The 19,805-nt window shown below is 44.8% G+C and overlaps 1 protein-coding gene across 9 annotated transcripts in view; it reads left to right on the forward strand.

Annotated features, from left to right (window-relative positions):
• The window catches only part of LDB1 (LIM domain binding 1), a 297,290-nt gene that overhangs the window by 159,831 nt on the left and 117,654 nt on the right, over positions 1–19,805 (forward strand). For all 9 annotated transcript variants that reach the window (XM_033940979.1, XM_033940977.1, XM_033940978.1 and 6 more), the window contains exons 2-3: positions 6,368–6,470; positions 11,235–11,279. In XM_033940979.1, coding sequence (XP_033796870.1) covers positions 6,368–6,470; positions 11,235–11,279 — 148 coding nt within the window. The remainder of the gene's footprint in view (positions 1–6,367; positions 6,471–11,234; positions 11,280–19,805) is intronic.

Consider the following 19,805-nt stretch of genomic DNA (forward strand, 5'->3'; position numbering starts at 1 on the left):
TTAACTTTGATAAATCTGGAAAAAATTCTTACTTTTGCATCCAAAAAAATAATTAGTAGAACAGAATTTACAGGGAAATACTTTTTCACTCGGAGAATAGTTAAGCTCTGGAACGCATTGCCAGAGGTTGTGGTAAGAGTGGATGGCATAGTTGGTTTTAAGAGAGGAAAAATCCATAGTCTGTTATTGAGAAAGAGATGGGGGAAGTCACTGCTTGCCCTGGATCAGTAGCATGGAATATTGCTATTCCTTGGGTTTTGATTGACCATTAGTATTGTGAATCGGGTTGGTACGAGCGGTAGCAAAAGAATAGTAACCTCCATTAAGGGTGCACAACTAAAACAAATGGTATTAGAGCCCACCAGAGAAAAAGCAATACTGGACCTGGTACTCACAAATGGAGACAGTGTCTCGGAAGTATCAGTGGGAGACACGCTGGCCTCCAGTGACCACAACATGGTATGGCTCAACCTCAGAAAAGGCTTCTCTAAATCAAACACAGCAACGAGGGTCCTCAACTTTAGGGAGGCAGATTTCGACCACATGAGAGACTTTGTCCATCAAGAGCTGCAAAACCATGCAGAAACTGACAATCCGGAAACTATGTGGTCAAATGTAAAATCCATCCTGAACGAAGCATCTAGCCGCTACGTAAAAACAGTAAGCAAACGCCGGAGAAACAAAAAACCACAATGGTTCAACAAGGAAATTTCGGACCTCATTAAAATGAAAAAAGAAACATTTATCAACTACAAACATCTTGGGAAAAGGGAGGCAAAAGAAGACTATCAGGCCAGATCTAAGGCTGTCAAAAAGGCAGTCAGGGAAGCCAAACTTCAAACAGAGGAAGATCTAGCACGGAACATTAAAAAAGGGGACAAATCCTTCTTTAGGTACATTAGCGACAGGAAGAGAAACAAAAATGGAATAGAACGCCTTAGGCAATCAGATGGAAACTACGCAGAATCTGATACTACCAAGGCAGAACTGCTAAACGAATACTTCTGCTCAGTATTCACCTGTGAAGCACCGGGAGATGGTCCACAACTACAAATAAGAGACAGCCAAAATGACCTGTTTCGCGATTACGAGTTTACACCTAGTAGCGTCTACCACGAACTTTCAAGACTCAAAGTTGACAAAGCCATGGGGCCAGATAATCTACACCCCAGGGTACTCAGAGAGCTGAGTGAAGTTCTGGCTGAACCACTATCCGTACTCTTCAATCTTTCCATGCGCACGGGAAAAGTACCCCTAGACTGGAAAACAGCTAACGTAATTCCACTCCACAAAAAGGGATGCAGAACAGAGACAGGAAATTACAGACCGGTGAGTCTTACATCCATAGTGTGCAAACTCATGGAAACACTGATCAAACAGGAACTTGACAAAATTCTAGACGAAGAAAGTTTACGTGATCCACATCAACACGGATTTACCAGGGGAAGGTCCTGCCAATCTAATCTGATTGACTTCTTTGATTGGGTGACCAGTCATCTGGATGCCGGTGAGTCCTTTGACGTGATATATTTGGACTTCAGCAAAGCTTTTGATAGCGTCCCACACCGCAGGCTGTTGAACAAACTAAAATCAATGGGATTAGGGGATACATTCACTACATGGGTAAAGGATTGGCTAGATGGTAGGCTTCAAAGGGTGATGGTAAACGGTACCCCCTCCAAAACGTCAGCAGTGATGAGTGGAGTACCTCAGGGCTCCGTCTTAGGGCCGATTCTATTCAATTTATTCATAGGAGATTTGACCCAAGGACTTAGAGGAAAAGTATCACTGTTTGCCGACGATGCCAAACTATGCAACATAGTTGGCAAAAGCAGTGTGCCTGACTTTATGACTCAGGACCTAAGACAGCTCGAGCAGTGGTCATCAACTTGGCAGCTAGGCTTCAATGCTAAAAAATGTAAAATAATGCATCTAGGCAAAAAAAATCCACACAGAACTTACACACTAAATGGTGAAACCTTGTCCAGGACCACGATGGAACGTGATTTAGGAGTGATCATTAGCGACGATATGAAGGCTGCCAATCAAGTAGAGAAGGCTTCATCCAAGGCAAGACAAATGATGGGCTGTATCCGTAGGGGTTTTGTCAGCAGAAAACCTGAAGTAATAATGCCACTGTACAGATCCATGGTGAGACCTCATCTCGAGTATTGTGTTCAATTCTGGAGACCACACTACCGAAAAGATGTGTTGAGAATTGAGTCGGTTCAGCGAATGGCTACCAGGATGGTTTTGGGGCTCAGGGATCTCACATATGAAGAAAGGTTAAAAAAACTGCGGATGTACTCATTGGAGGAGCGAAGACAGAGAGGAGACATGATTGAAACCTTTAAGTATATTACTGGGCGTATAGTGGTGAAAGATGATATCTTCAGTCTTACGGGGCCCTCGGTAACCAGAGGACACTCGCTGAAAATCAGGGGAGAGAAATTTCAGGGTGATGCTAGGAAGTACTTCTTCACTGAAAGGGTGGTCGATCATTGGAACAAGCTGCCTCAGCGGGTGATTGAGGCCAGCAGCGTGTTAGATTTCAAGAGGAAATGGGATATTCATGTGGGATCTCTAGGAGAGTAAGAATCAGGGAGTGGGTCACTGGTATGGGCAGACTCGATGGGCTATGGCCCTTTTCTGCCGTCAATTTCTATGTTTCTATGTTTCTAGTATGACCCAGTAAGGCTATTCTTACGTTCTTAGAAATCAAATGGAAAATAACCCCAAAATTGATTTTATAGGAATCATTGAACTCAAAAGGACAGGACTGGGCCATTTTCAATCAAACAAACATTGCATCTGCTGCTCTGGTCATGAAATACACAGTAAAAATGGCGTGATGTTCATCTTCAACAATAAACTTTCAAAGACTGTACTAAGCTATAATGTTATGGACTACTTGGATCTTTATCTGCCATCATTTACTATGTTACCTCCCAAAATATGACGTTGAAAATATTCCATCAGACTGTTGGATAAAACTAGACAACAGATTTTCCTGTCTTGATACAGGAAATAGATAACCCAAAGAGTTATGGGAATGACATCAAAATCGTAATTAGTGATGAAGCTAGAAAAACAACAAGAGAAAGAAAGCCAAGAAATTGCCTTGAATCTTGGAAGAAACCAGAAAGGTAGTGGAACAAAGAAGACAAGCAAAACTTTTTGGTGATAGAGAAAAGTATCACAAATGAACTGAGTATTTCAATGTTAAGTTTGTCAAGACAACGATATCTATAGGATATTTGTCAGAAAATTGAATCAGGAGGACTTCCGGTGACGTCAAGGAGCATGGTGGAAGGTTAGAGTGGGAGCTCTGACCTCCAAGTGCAAATACCTACCTTCCAGAGGCGGTTGTGAGCTTTGTCCCGGTACAGGGTTCCTTCAATAGCAGCATGGAGCAGACCGCACTTGAAAAATACCGTCGGAAAAAAAAGATCGATGAGGGGAGACAGCCCGATAAGGGAGCGGAGAAGTGCGACCTGCGCCATGTGAGTGGGGCCTCCAGTGCGCCCATGCGAGAGTCATGGGAGTGTGCATCTGAGAAAGAATCGGAGAGGTTCACCTCTCTGAGATTGAGACGCATGGAATCTGCAGCGGCTGTCACCAAGGCAGATCTTCAGCAGTGGGCCTGTGACATCAAGCATGACGTGGCAGCCGTGAAAGGCAAGATTAAAGAAGCTGTTAAAGAAATCAGGGAGGACTTTGCTGACCTTCTGGGGAGAGTGGAGGAAACAGAGAGGCGCATTGGAGAGCAAGAAGAGGTTGGGCAGGATCTGAGTGTGGCTTTTGATGCTGCTCAGAAGGATTGGCAAGATTGTTGTGCACGAATTGAAGACCTGGAGAACAGGTTGTGCAGAAACAATGTGCGCATTAGAGGGGTGCCCGAAACGGCTGATTACCAAGATGCTTCACAAGTGGTCCAAGATATCTTTTGTACCCTTTTCCTGCTGGTGGGGGACACTGCTGGCGTGATTTCTGGTGTGAAGGTGGATAGAGCCCATCGTACTCTGGGGCCCAAGAAAGCTGACTTCCCTAGAGACATAATTGCCTGTCTACATAATTTTATGGATAAAGACCGGATGGTGCCGAAGGCCAGAGAGATGGGCTCTTTTGACTGGAAGGGGCATAAAGTGGAAGTGTACAAGATTTATCAGCGATAACCTTACAGTGGCGCCGGGAATTTCATCAGGTGGTGCAGATTTTGAAGAAACATAATTTGAGATATCGCTGGTTATTTCCTTTTGGGCTCCTGATTACCATTAATGGGGCGCATAAGTTACCACAGTAGCAGAAGCCGGGGCGCTGCTAAGGAGAGAAGGACTACAGAGTGCGGAGGATCCAGCCCTGAGGAAACCAGCGGTCAAGCCATTGGAACGGTTCCGGTGGAGAGCAGGCCCAGAGCGTTCCCGCCAGCGGGATGACGCTGGAAGACCTTACCGGACTAGGACAAAACCAATCTTTTTTTTTTTTTTTTTTAGATCTCAGAACACGAGTCAATGGCGCAAGTATAGTACAGTAGAATCTCTGCTATCCAGCACCCATGGATATTGGTGGATGCCAGATAACTGTTTATCTGGTTATCTGAGTCACAATCCTCCCTCTTTCAAGCCCTGGAGCAGTAGAAGCATGTGGCGGTCCTGAGTCGCAGTCCTCCCCCCTTGCTCCCTCCCTATTCCTTACCCGAAGCGGCAGCTGGTCAGCAGGAGGCAGCGTTCAAAACAGGCTGCTCTTGTGACGCGTCAGCAGAAATGCCCCACCAGGGCTGGCCGCGAGCAGCCTGTTTTGAGCATTGCATGCTGCTGACCGGCTGCCAGTTCAGGTAAAGTGTGTGTGTGTGGGGGTTTCACAGCTCAGGACAGCTGCCTGCTTCAGGGATGGAGGGAGGGGGGTTGTGGCTCAGGACTGCTGCCTTACTGGTGCTTTGAGGCCGGAGGGAGGGGGAGGGGGTGGCTCAGGACTGCTGCTGCGCTGGTTGGGAGCGTGGGTTTCGCGGCTCAGGACTGCTGCCGCTTCTATTGCTTTGGAGCTTGAGGAGGGAGGGGGGTTTAATGGCTCAGGACTGCTGCACGCTGGTGCTTTGGAGGACATTTTTTCCTCCTGGTGATTTGATAATTTTTTTTTTTTTTTGCTGGTTGGGTGAGAGTGCCAGTAACTGAGAACCAGTTAACTGAGATTCTACTGTAAATGTGATAAAACAAAGTGGAACCTCACTTTTAAAATTTTTATTTTTTTTAAGTCTTGCATGTTTGCTTGAATTTGACCAAAAGAAATGTCTTAGGCTTTGTAATCCAAGGTACTGGGTTGGCCCTTGATAGAAAGAAGGTACTGGGCTGAAATAGACCATTAGTCAGACCCAATATTGCTCTTCTTAAGCAGTTAACATATTATAAATTAATAATTATTGAAATAGCTTAATAAGTGTGGTTAGGATTTTAAAACTGTACAAATAATATGGGAATCTTGTCTTAAAATTCAGACTGGCTACCTGTTCTTGACAGATTGTATAACTGTGGAGGCATGTCTTATATTCTCAGAACTCCTTAGACAACTAAGGTTACCTGTACTTTTATGAAACCAGATTTTGAAGGATAGTGTAGATAAGAACATAAGCATTGCCTCTGCCGGGTCAGACCAGGGGTCCATTGTGCCCAGCAGTCTGCTCCCACGGCGGCTCCCCAGATCCATGACCTGTAAGTGATCCTTTACCTAAATCGTGTATTCCCTATTCATTTAGTGTCCTGTATAGTTACCCTCTATCTGTATCCTTCAATTCCCTGCACCTTCAGGAAGTCATCCAATCCCTTTTTGAAACCCAATATTGTACTCTGTCCTTTCACCTCCTCTGGGAGCGCATTCCAGGTGTCCCCCACCCTCTGAGTGAAGAAGAACTTCCTAGCATTCGTTTTGAAACTGTCTCCTTTCAAGGGGTTTCTGTGCCAGCCATGGTTTACGCTAAGCGTTATCTGGAGCCAGCTAAACTGTTCTATAAGAAAGAGCTGTGCATTTAGGATGGATGAGATGCTGTTGACATTTTGACCTTTTTGTAATTGAAAAGTAAATATTGAGCTAAATTAGCAGAGTATCCATCTTTACATATTCTTGGAACCATAATACTCTTCCTCCCCTCCCCCCCGAACCCCCCCCAACAAAATGGTTTGTATAATGGGGGAGTTGGAAGTGATTAAGGATCATGTTAAGTTGCTCTTTTCCTGTTTTAACTGGTTTACTTATTAGAGGCATCATAGGGTATTTCTCCTTTCTTCTATTTTTCAATGGTAACAGAATTTTCAGTTGACCAATATCCCTGTGCAGTGAATAAGGATGTGCTTTCTTTATTTTTTTTCCTTCTCAGGCTGTTCCTCCAAGTCATTCAAGCTGTACTCACCAAAGGAGCCACCTAACGGCAACGCCTTTCCCCCGTTCCACCCGGGCACCATGCTAGATCGAGATGTGGGGTAAGTATTTCTTGTTGTGGCTGGCAAATTTTGGAAACTTATAGACAGATGTTGGTTGGGGGAAAAGAGTATAATATATTGGCTGTTTTTGAATAGTTTTATTGGAAAGTGTAATTTACAATTGCATAGGAGCCATCTTTTCAAAATAATTGGTGATGCTAAACCCAAAGGAAATTTCCCCTTCTTGGACACACTGAAGGAGTTCGCTCAATATCGGGATTGCTGAAGTACCCACAGAGCTGGTTCCTATGTACAATTGTCTTACTGGGACTGAACGGAGGTTGTTCTTTCTCTGCTCTTTGCACAAGCACTTTTATTATTTTGGGAAGGTACATGGCAGCAGGGCCAGAATATATTGCTAAAAGCATGCATATGTATGTCAGTAAAATGATTGCTTACTGTTTTTTCCTTGCTCATGTCTGTAGTAATCATGATACTTTAAATCTGAAGCTGTGCACTTCCGACTCATAATGATAGACTAGGACTGTAGGGAAATTTTAACAAATTTTTTTTACAAAATGCACAAACAGATGAATTGAGGCCTCTAAAGTTCTAGTTGAAATCTCCAACATTTTAACTTTTGCTCTCAAGTTTTCATACAAACGTTTTCGTACACAAGGTTTAAAAACAACTTTGTCACCAGATCCAACCCCTCTTAAATAGTGTAGCCAGTGAGACTTTCTGCCACTTTACTAGATGCTAATTAAAACTGCAGATTTTAGGTTTGTTTATTTGCATTTAGAAATATAAATCAAAAAATGCTTTGAAAAGAAAAATAAGTTACAAGAAAATTACCATATTTTTCGCTCCATAAGACGCACCCTAGATTTAGAGGAGGAAAACAAGAAAAAAAAATTCTGAACCAAATTCTCCCTGCCAGGTTCTGCATCCTGTCCCCCCTCCCTGCCAGACTCTGTCCCCTGTCCCCCCCCCCTCTGGTGGTCTAGTGGTAGGCTGGGACAGGGCACAGGATGGGCAGGGACAGGGCACAGAGCAGGCAGGCCTAGTGACAGGCAGGCAGGCAGACCCCAAGTACCCCCAGTACCTTAAATCATCCCCCCTATATGCCCCAGTACCTTAAATCATCCTTCCATTCTCCACATGCCCCGGTACCTTAAATCATCCCTCCATCTCCCCACGTGCCCCCCATGTATCTTAAATCATCCCCCACATTACCCCCAGTAAATTTTTTAATCATCCTCACCTTTAATCATACCCCCTGTACCTAAATTCCTCCCTCCGACAGCTGTCTCATCTATTTCCCAGCCAGCGGCGCACAGGCCAGAAATGAAGAGATCAAGAACAACCCTCCGTGCTCCCACTTGGGCCCATGCCGATCTCCGAATGGCTGTAGTCAGTTCTCGTGAATCCCGCGAGAGCTGACTGCAGCCATTCGGAGTTCGGTGCGGGCCCAGGCAGGAACGCAGAGGGTTTGCTCCTGATCTCTGCACTTCTGGCCTGTGGCTGCTGGCTGGGAGATACGCTGGACCACCAGGTACGACGGCAGCGGGCGGGCGGCTGGGTTTTAAACTAAAGATGCAGCGGTGGGGGATGTTAAATATGTGGCGGTGGGGGGGTTTAAAAGATTCGGCGGTGGCAGCGGGCTTATCAAATTTGTATCTTCACTTCATAAGATGCACTTACATTTCCACCCCCCTAGGAAGGTAACAGAAACAGAGGCATTATGTGCATGGGGGCATAGGGACAAAGGCATGGGGCACATGTGCATAGGGACAGAGAAATGAGGGGGATTATGTGCATAGGGACAGAGAAATGAGGGGGATTATGTGCATAGGGACTGAGATATAAAGAGGAGATATATAGGGGGGAATTATGTGCATGGGGCATATGGACAGAGACATAAAGGGGAGATACATGGGGATGGTATATGGATACAGGGAGGACAATGCTGGACACAGGAGGGAGTATACAGATACAGAGGGGAGATATTAGAAATGGGGAAAATAGGAACACAGATGGGAGATGGCTTGTGTGGATGGGATCAGATGGTTTGCTGGGATGGGGACTGAGCTCGCGGAGATCAGCTCATGGAGACAAATTTTTTTCCCTGTGTCATTCTCTACTGTTCATCGTGATGACATTGCCCACTCATGTACTTGATCAATTCTACTGTCTATAGCAGGGGTAGGGAACTCCGTATTCCAGTCGGGTTTTCAGGTTGTGGCGGAGACTACTGTTCTGGGTTTCAAGCGCAAGTTGGATGCACATCTTCTTGAAAAACATATTGAGGGATACGGGAAATCCGGGTTTCCCAATAGGTGTACTTAAATGGGCCACCGCATGCGCGGATCGCTGGACAAGATGGACTTCGGTCTGATCCGGTGAAGGCATTTCTTATGTTCTTATGCATTGAAAGCAGTGAATGCAAATAGATCTCATGCATATTCATTGGGGGAAATCCTGAAAACCCGACTGGAATACGGCTCTCAAGGACCGGAGTTCCCTACCCCTGGTCTATAGGAAATATCTTTTGTAAGTATTGTGACAAACCTACTGCATCCCCGAGGTATATCACAGGGAAATATAATAAAACATACAAACCCCGGTGCAGAAGGGCTGACCAAGTCAGTGCCCAAGAGAGTAAGTCAGCTGACTACCCTGTAAGCAGTGAGGAAGACATGGAGACAGAACAAGAAAGCTTTGCTTTACCTAAAGTAGTGCCTAAGCAAAAGCAGAAATCTCTGCTATCTCATTATCTAGTGCCTGGGAGACAGAAGGCAGGCAAGCAGTTTTCCTTGAGAGATACGTTACAAGCAGAGGGAAGGAAATCCTCCCCCCCCCCCCTCTGCAGCTACAGGGGAGTAGTTTCTTCCCTCAGCTTAAAGGTAGGCTCTGTAGAGAGCTAGGGACGGAGGAGGAAGGAATCAGGAGAGCCCTCGAGGCAGGAGCAGTGCAGAGGCAGGGAGCCCAGCATGAGGTTGTGCTTGCCTGGAAGCAGTCGGGACAGCTTGCTGAGTCCGATTGGGACATGAAGGAGGAACAGGTTGGGAACTCTCCTTCAGAATCCTGTATGCCTGAGCCTATGATGATTGAAGAGAGTAGTGCTCTGTTTGAAATACAGACTGAACAAATGGAGATTGCATAAGAACTGTGAGTCCAAAGGGAAAGATTCTTTTACCTTGCTGTTTCTCTGCTGTCTCGCTGGTAAATGGGGAAATGTTATGACAGGAGTTATAATATTGGAAACTGCCAGGTTTGTTTCCTGATTACATAGCTGGGTAAAGCACAGGAGCCTATATGTTTTGCTCTGGTGTCTAGTTACCAAACATCCGTGAGTGCTTACAGCTGTTTGCTATGGAAACCTGTGAAAGGCAATTAGTCCTGCCTGCCTTTGAGGTTTAAACAAAACGCTGACTAGAAGACTGCTCCATTGTTGCTTGGTAAATACAGCTCAAGCTTATTGAGTATTTCCCAGCTAGTCATTTTCAACTGGACATATTTAAAGCTGAAGGAACTTTGGACTCTGATGTCAGATAGCCTACATAATTATAAGACTCTGGTGAAGAGAAATGCTAGGACTGTGTTGCATTTGATAAAGCCCAGAGCAGACTGAATTATATTTTGTTTTGAAGAATTCTTTTCTAGTTTGTAAAGTTCATGCCACCGATGGAACCGGGATGGCTTTGTGTTGCTGAATGGCCTAATAAAGCTTATAATTTTCATTGAAGCCATTCTGACTAATGGATTTTCTATAAAGGAACACACACCGGCTGTGCTAGGTAGTAACCTAGGGGTATCCTATTTGAAAGGTTTCCCTACTTCAAAGGGGCTCACGCCAGTATTTAGGCATATGTCACTGCCTGGCTGCCTAAACCGCTCGGCTAAAGCATAGGTGGTGACAGTATGCAACAATGCTTTATTGTTGAGAAACAATGCTTTTGGTGTTGTATAAGTAAAATACTCTTATTTAAATTACAGTTGGGGTCACCCAGTGGTGATTGTAATTTATTTTTTGCACATTAGTAATAGGGGGGTATTGGTTTGGTGAAAGAAATGATGTCTTATTGGTCACGTGAATTGCTGCTTACCTCAACCCACATTTGCAAAGTGGTCTGAATTGTGCTGGTTGTGGAGAATACCAGAGTTTACTTTCCAGTCATTGCAACTCTGTTAGTGCTGGTTACGCTCCAAGGTTGATTACAAAAAATAAATAAATAAATATCGTTACAGTCTTTCAAACACTCGTGTGGAGATTTTTTGTTTCTTTTTTATCTTTTCAAACGAACATCGCTCTGTGAATAAGTACAGTGTAGCTTGATAACTTAGCTTGTGACAGGTTCGGGGTCTCCCCGGGGTTTGAGACCCCGAACCTGTCACAAGCTAAGTTATCAAGCTACACTGTACTTATTCACAGAGCGATGTTAGTTTGAAAAGATAAAAAAGAAACAAAGAATCTCCACACGAGTGTTTGAAAGACTAACGATATTTATTTATTTTTTGTAATCAACCTTGGAGCGTAACCAGCACTAACAGAGTTGCAATGACTGGAAAGTAAACTCTGGTTCACCACTAGGGGGGCGCGGCTCCCTCCTTGAAGAGTTTCATACCTCTGAGTGACTTTAAATGTGGTGGTTACAATCCTGAGGTTTGGTCACTAATCTGAATGTGAGGTCAGTTTGACTTGTTTGGACTCTAGCATTTTTCTGACTTCCTCTAGTTTCTAACTAGTATTACCCCAGTGTTATCATAAGGAAATTGGTTATGGAGAAGAGGCAGTGATTTTATCACTTTTTTCCCTTACAGTCCAACCCCGATGTACCCTCCAACATATCTGGAGCCTGGAATAGGGTGAGTATATGAAACATGTTAGTTTTGCAATAGTTTGTCTCTAAGTGCGTAATTGTAATAAAGTGCACCGATCTTAGTATGATTTCAGTGAGTTGAACTAACTACTTATTTACAAAAATGTAAGTTAAAATAATAAAATCTGAGCTAATTTTAAGCACCATTTATGAGCTGTTTAGCTCAGGCACTGACAGGAAATTCTATGATTGTCTGAGCTTTTACCGCAACAGTCTGCGATTTTCTTTTTTTTTTTTTTAACCCTTACACAGCTTGATAAAAAGGAGCCTTAGGGCTCCTTTTACTAAGCTGCGATAATGTTTTTAGTGCACGCTGGATTTTAGCACACACTAAACCCACGCTACGTGGCTAGAACTAACGCCAGATCAATGCTGGCGTTAAGGTCTAGCGCATGTTAAAACCGCTATCGCAGCTTAGTAAAAGGAGCCCTTAGTTAATGTTCCATATAAATGGATGGCAATGAATTTTATTGGCTATTACTACCCAGAGCAGAGGGGGGGGTGTTAAAATAACTCAGTTTATACTACTTTTTAATGCAAAAATTTTAATTTATGGTCTGAAAGAAACTTTAACTTCCATATACATCTTTTAGAAGTAAATGGAACTTAAAATACATTTAATCATCTGTACAACTGCAGTTCCCAAGTTAAGGACAACTAGGTCTTGAACATCTTGGTCCCAAGTCCCTGAGTCAAGGAATCCTGGGCTCTCTGGATGATAGTTCTAGGGCTTCCATGCTTGTGGGAATTAACACCAACATCCCTGGGGCAAAAGAATTTTGTCTTGGATCCAGGGATCCAAGTGTGGGTTTTCTTTTGCTTAAGCTTTTGAAAATACTTTTATAAAATATAATTTAACAGAAAGAAAATGCAAAAGTTATCTATGAAAAATCATAGTAACGGAAACACATCATACAATTAGCCCACATGGGGAAGAAAAGGATAAATTAATAAAAAGCAAAATAGAAGATAAATTCTTCATAGATATGACTACATTTTGTACATAATACCTACCAATTGCCAAAGCCAGACACTCCTTTAGATAGAAGCAGATTTTTCAGTGGGGCTGGATCAAAGAGAAAATATTACTGTTGCGGATCATTAGAAACCTGGTGGGCATGGGGTTTGCCTTATGCCTTTTCTTTGAAGTAAGGCATATGCCCCATCCCTTGTACCTCCCTCGAGTACACATGGTCCACCTGCCATCGGTTGCTGTGGACTTTTTCCTCCACAGTCGCTACCCTTCGGGCTTGCTTACAGATTTGGGTTCATGGATTTCATCCTTCTGGAGTGCCTGGCCAGTCTGCCCGACCTAGGTTATGGTTTGTTGCTGAATCCCTTGCGGACCTGTCATCTGCATCGGTATTCCCAGTATTCTACTACGGCTTGTTCCTGGCCTCCGCCTCGGACACAGCCTCTGCGACTCCGTCAGCATGCTCCCCAGCCTGGTGCTGTGGTTTGCCTTTGCAGTCTCTTCTTTCCAATTTTTCTGTTGAATCTGGGAGTTTTCCCCTCTGGGTTTCGTATCACCGTCGAGGGGGATAATCTGCTTCCAATCCCTCAAGCAGTGGCGTACCTAGCATATGTGACACCCAGGGCCCATCATTTTTTGACACCCCCCTCCCATCTATATGAAAAATATGATTTTTAGTAACAATCTACATATCGCACAACAAGAGTGTACCTAGGAAAAGGCAGCATCTTAAACACTGCAGTGAGCACTAGAACACCAACACATACATTGTAAAACTAAACAAACCAGATCCTGCACAGTCAATTGATCCAGTACAGTCGATGCTATCAGAAAGCCATGTCCCTTTCATACACACAGACAGATACACCTTTGCCCAATATGGAATAATCACAAACTAAAAATAGAAATATGTAGACAAAAGTTAAACTGAACTGCCAAGAAACCAGACTCTGCATACAATGCAACACCACAACACCACAAAAACAGTAATACGTGTCCTCTAATACTGTGCAAAATATAAAGACAGTAGATGTAAATTTGAAAAACTGATACATAACAATCACCACTTTACAAATTAACAGATAAAAATAAAACAAATAATGAGAAATATGAAAATACCATTTTATTGAACTAATCCCCGTAAGCTCGGTCCTCATCCCCACAAACCACCTTATTCCATCCACACAAGCCTTGAATTGTTTTATATTGAACTTATTATATTAAAGTATAAAAAGAAACAATATTCTGTACAATTGTCAATTTATAAATCAGCGTCTTCTCCCTACTCTCTCTTCCCCATTTCCCTTCAGCGTCCTCAGCCCACTCTCTCCACTTTCCTTCAGCGCATGCACATAAAAACAAGCAAGTAATTTTATATCATTTTCATTCTATTCATTCATAGAAATTAAAGTCTAAATAATGCCAGTCACATAACAAAACATGATTTTACAAAAATAATTCCCTGCAGTCAAGCCTGCAAGGATTACTAGATGTCTTTGAGCAGACATCCTTCCTCCCTGTTACCTTCGTGGCCAAGTCAAAATGATCTACCAACAATAAAATTTTAAAAACACAAAGCACATTGTACGCAGAGAAAATGTTAATTATCATTTATATTCCGCGGGTTTTCAAAGAGGTCAAGGCAGATGACTTTATGCAATGTCACCTCAGTAACAAGTATACAAATTTAGACAAATATACCCCCTCCCTTTTTATTAAACCGTGATAGCGTTTTTAAACGCAGGGAGCTGCGCTGAATGCCCCACGCTGCTCTCGACGCTCCCTGCGCTAAAAACTGCTATTGCAGTTTAGTAAAAGGGGCCCATAGTGCAAAATATAGACAGCATATATAAATTCTCAAAACGGACACATTTTGATCACTAAATTGAAAATAAAATTATTTTTCCTACCTTTGTTTGGTAATTTTATCAGTCTCTGGTTGCACTTTATTCTTCTGACTGTGCATACAATATTTCTTCCCTTCTTTCAGCCTCCTGTATGCTTCCTCTCCTCCAGACTTCATTCCCTCCCCCAACTTTTTCTTTGTTTCATCCTGTCCCCTTCTTTCTTTCTCTCTCCATGCCCCCTTTCTTTCTCTATGTCTGTCTTTCTCCGTGCCCCATTTCTTTCTTTCACCCTGCCCCCTTCTTTCTTTCTTTCTCTCTCCATGCCCCCTTTCTTTCTCTATGTCTGTCTTTCTCCGTGCCCCATTTCTTTCTTTCACCCTGCCCCCTTCTTTCTTTCTTTCTCTCTCCATGCCCCCTTTCTTTCTCTGTTTGTCTTTCTCTCTCTTTCCCCATGCCCCATTTTTTTTCTTTCTTTCACTCTGCCCCCTTTCTTTCTGGATCCCTGTCCCCCCCTTGCTTTCTTTCTGGCTCCCTGGCTCCCCCCCCTTTCTTTCTTTCTCCCTTCCCTCCCCCATGCCACCGCCGCTAATACCACCATGCTGCCACTGGCCATCGGAAACAGGCTGGCGCCGAATTCGCCCTCCTTCTTTTCCCGCGGGCTGACCAACTGTGGCTGCCTGACATCAATTCTAATGTCGGAGAGGACGTTCCGGGCCAGCCAGGCAGCGATTGGCTGGCCCAGAACGTCTTCTTCGACGTCAGAATTGATGTCGGACGGCTAGAGTTGCTCGGCTCGGGGAAGAGAAGCAGCAGGGAGGGAGAATTCGGCGCCGGCTTCTTTCTGTTGACGGCAATGGCAGCCTTTCCCCGGCGGCAGCCTATTGCCCGGTAAGTGGCCAGCTGAACACCCCCTCGGGCCTTGCACCCGGGGCGAACCGCCCCCCCCCTTGGTACGCCACTGCCCTCGAGGGTTCAAGGTGATTGGTTCTGCTCTCGTGGTCTCCTGGAGGCTTTCTTTTCTTCCGATTCATTTAGCCTCGCAGGTCCCTCAGATTTCGGGTGGGAAATCTTCCCGTTCAGTATTGAGTCCTTTTTGCTCTCGCCTTTCTCGTCCGACAGTTTTCTCCCGATGCTTGGTTGTGGTGTTGGCAGCCCTGCGAATGCTGGGTCTTCAGGTCTTTTCTTTTTTCGTTGACAGGCTTCTCGAAGCCTTGTCTCGCAAGGTGGTTCTTCTGGCGACGTAATGGCCTATGGAGTTTTCTCATTGCGGTGTCTCCTTTCTTGAGACAGTCTCTCCACTCGTGGAGGCTCTCTCTTACTGTTTCCAGAGGTTTGTTGTTTCATGTGCCCCGTCCGCGGAAGGTCCTCATGACAGACTCTTCCGCTCCGCTTGGGGGGGCTCCTCTCGATGGTCTCCATTCTTTCGGCTATTGCTCCAGCACGGATTGACTTGCCATGTCATTCTGTTGGTGCTCCGAGCCGTTTTCAGTGCTCTGCGAGCTTTTTGTCCTCTGCTTTGCGACCACGGGGTCCTTTTTCAGATAGACACCCGTGTAGCCTTTTGTCTTTCGTCAACGTACAGGGCACCGCAGGTTCCCTGTCTCTTTGCCGGAGAGCTCTGGGGATTTGGCCCTGGGTGATGTGTCTGGCTGACAACTTGAGTCCTCTTCGTCGTTGTTTGCTTGGAGGGAGACTCTGCAGATGGATTTGTTTGCGTCCCCCCCTCAACCACATGTTGCCTTGTTTCTATTCCAGGATTTACTCCCCTCGCCGGCTTGAAGCGGTTGCTTCCCTTCTGGATTGGATGAACCTATTTCTATATGCGTTCCCTCCATTCCCTCTGATTCTGATAACTCTTGTTTTCCTCGAGTCAGTCCCTGCCACCGTGCTTCTGATAGATCCTCGGTGGCCCTATCTACCCGGATACTCCCTTCTCATTCAACTCAGTGCCAGGGAGCCTCAGATTCTTCCTGTTTGTCCTTCTCTGCTACCTCAGAGTTTGGGTTTTCTGCTTCCTCCCAACCTGCAGTCTCTACGCTTACCAGCTTGATTCCTCTCCTCCTGTTTTCCTGGTTCCTGTTTTCACATTCTGTACAGGATGTTCTTGAAGCTTCTCGGGACCGGTCCACTAGGCGGATTTACACTCACGGGTGGACTAGCTTTTCTTCTTGGTGTGCTATGCCTCGCAGGGAGCTGCAATCTGCCTCCTTGTCGTCTGTACTGGATTTCCTGCTGCACTGATCTGGGGCTGGTCTCAAATCAACATCTATTCGAGTCCACCTCAGTGCCTTTGCTGCTTTTCTTCAGGTTGATGTAGCCTCCCTTTGAGCCAATCATTCGGGCTCATTTGAGGTGTTTCCTTTGGAAGGTTTTCTTGTTGCGCTCACGTCTGCTAGCAGGGTTAGTGAGCTGCAGGCTTTGGTTGCAGACCCACCTTTCCCTGTTTTCCATCTTGATGGGGTGGTCCTCCGTTTCTCTCCTATGTTTCTTCCCTACGTTGGTTTCGGATTTTTACCTCGACCAATATGTCGTTCTTCCTTGTTTTTTCCTGCGCCTCATTCTCATCCTGGAGAAGTGGCATTTCTTGTTCTGGGCTGTGTGCGTGCATTGGCTTCCTACTTGCAACGCCCTCATGCTCATCGGCCTGCTCCTCGTCTTTTCATATCTTTTTGCTCCCCTTAGGTTGGGGTGTCCTGTTTCTAAGCGAACAATCTCCAGTGGGTTGGCTGCTTGTATCTCTTTCTGCTGCGCTTGGGCTGGTCTCCCTCTGAAGTGCCGAGTCCCGGGGCGCCTGGTTGGAGCGATGCGGCGTCTGTTGCTTCCTAATATCAACTCCTATTGAAGATATCTACATGGCTGCCGTTTGGTCCTTGATTCATACCTTCACCTCTCTCTACTTCTGGATCCCTTTTCCAGATGAGACGGCCAGTTTGGCCAGTCAGTTTTGCGTACTCTGTTCTCCTATATTGCCAACTCTCCCTCCATCCCTTTTTGGTTAGCTTGGAGTTCACCCACATGTAGAGAATATGCTGCCTGCTTGTCCTGGGATAAAGCACAGTTACTTACTGTAACAGGTGTTATCCAGGGACAGCAGGCAGATATTCTCACAACCCACCCACCTCCCCAGGGTTGGCTTCTTTGCTAGCTATCTGAACTGAGACCATGCTGAGGAGACGCGCCCCCTAGCTAGGGCGGGAAGGCACATGCGCATGCGCGGTACACTCGCAAGCTTGAAGATCTTCAAGCAAGTTTGCTTGTGAGAGTGTCCGATCGGGGCTCCATGGATGACGTCACCCACATGTAGAGAATATTTGCCTGCTGTCCCTGGCTAACACCTGTTAAGGTAAGTAACTGTGCTCTCTGGTTGTAAGAAGGCCCATGGGTAGACATCTTGCAGGGATCACGCCAGTTGTGAGTACTTAACCTGGTATTTTCTGATGGTCTCTCCTTGAGCCCAGAGGCCTGTACTCTCCTTTACTGCCTTACTGGGTTAGACCAATGGTTCATCAAGCCCAGTAGCCCAATCCAGGTGCCAATCCAAGTCCCTAGTACCTAGCCAAAACCCAAGGACTTGGTGTTTGAAGTACCTGGGAGTCTTGTATGACATGGCCTTGGGCCAAGTGTTTCTTCCAGAACCACGCAGATTGACGTTTCAGTAGTGGTTTTCAGAGATGTTCCAGAGGCCAGCCCCCATGACAAGGCATTATCTGCATGTCCTGGGGTCCATGGTGGCGACCATAGAGGTGGTTCCTTGGGCCAGAGAACACATGAGACCTCTCCAATGCTCTTTTCTTTCTTGCAAATGGCCCATCTAGACTGCTCATCTGCAGTAACCATTATCTCTTCCTCTCTTTAAGAGATTCCACCTGCCTATCCCACACCTTCTTGAATTCAGACACAGTCTCTGTCTCCACCACTTCTTAGGGGGAGACTGTTCCATGCATTTACCACTCTTTCTATAAAAAATAATTTCCTTAGATAACTCCTGAGTCTACTACACCTCTTAACTTCATCCTATGCCTTCTCATTCCAGAGCTTCCTTTCAAATGAAATGAGACTCGACTCATGAGCATTTGTGCCACGTAGGTATTTAAATGTCTATCATATCTCCCCTCTCCTGCCTTTCCTCTAAATTATATTGAGATCTTTAGGTCTGTCCCCATATGCCTTTTGATAAGGGTGGGCAACGAGGGCCGCAATCCAGTCGGGTTTTCAGGATTTCCCTAATGAATATGCATGAGATCTATTTGCATGCACTGCCTCCCATTGTATGCAAATAGATCTCATGCATATTTATTGGGGAATTCCTAAAAACCCGACTGGATTGTTTTGCCCACCCCTGTCTTATGATGACGACCACGAACCATTTTAGTAGCCTTCTTCTGGACCGACTCCATCCTTTTTTACATCTTTTTGAAGATGTGGCCTCCAGAATTATGTACAATATTCTAAATGAGGTCTCACCAGAGTCTTATACAGGGCATCAATACCGTCTTTTTCCTACTGGCCATACCTCTTCCTATGCACCCTAGTATCCTTCAAGCTTTTGCCATCAACTTTTCAACCTGTTTGGCCACCTTAAGATCATCACATACAATCATACCCAAGCCCCGCTCTTCTGTCGTGCACATAAGTTCTTCACCCCCAAAACTGTACCATTCCCTTGGGTTTTTTTGCAGCCCAAATGACCTTGCATTTCTTAATATTAAAATTTAGCTGCCAAAATTTCAGACCATTCTTCAAACTTCGCTAGGTTGGTCTTCATGTTATTCATACCATCCAGGGCAGTGTTCTCCCCAGAAATTTTTTCCAGCCGGGTGGCATGAAAAAGTAGCTGGGTGGGGCGGGACGGGGAAATTTGGTGGTAGGGAAAATTAATGGCTCCTTTTACTAAGCTGCAATAGCATTTTTAGTGCTTGCAGAATTGCCGCGCTACACGGCTAGAACTAATGCCAGCTCAATGCTGGCATTAGCGTCTACCACATGCAAAAATTCTGCACGAGCTAAGCGCGCTGTGAAACTGCTATCGCAGCTTAGTAAAAGGAGCCCTAAATGTGTACTATTTGTATTAGTTAATTATTATTAGTTATTTTCCAAGGCTCAATATGACTGCCTTTCTTAAGGTTTGACACTTGTTCCATAATTTTTTATTAAATTTAAGAAGTATCCAATTCTAGAAATTAATAATTAGATATTTGTCCTCTTTCAAATGGTATAGAGCAGTGTCTCTCAAACTTTTTTTAACTCCGGTACACTAAACAGAGCAAATGTTTTTTGTTGCACACTAAATGCAACAAATGTTTTTCGTAGCTAGAAAAAATTTCTGGGGAGAACACTGTTGCCGTTAGTTTTCAAGATCCAATCACATCAAAGAATGATGCTTATCTGGGCAGTTGTATAATAAAAAGAATGGATAAGATAACATGAGAAGTGAAATTGTCATGAATCAGAGGGATACATACCCTGTAGGTCCTAAAAGCAGGCTTGTGGATTAGATATAAACTATGAAGGCAGTGGTGTACCTAGCATATGTGACACTCGAGGCCCATCATTTTTTGACACCCCTCCTCCATCTGTATGAAAAACATGATATTTAGTAACAATCCACACATCCATCAGCATCTGCCCCCTTTCTTTCCCTCCAACCCAATTCCATCCAGTATCCTTCCCCCTTATGTCTCTCTTTCTCCTT

The sequence above is a fragment of the Geotrypetes seraphini genome, chromosome 4, assembly GCF_902459505.1.
Source record: "Geotrypetes seraphini chromosome 4, aGeoSer1.1, whole genome shotgun sequence".
Classification (NCBI taxonomy): domain Eukaryota; kingdom Metazoa; phylum Chordata; class Amphibia; order Gymnophiona; family Dermophiidae; genus Geotrypetes; species Geotrypetes seraphini.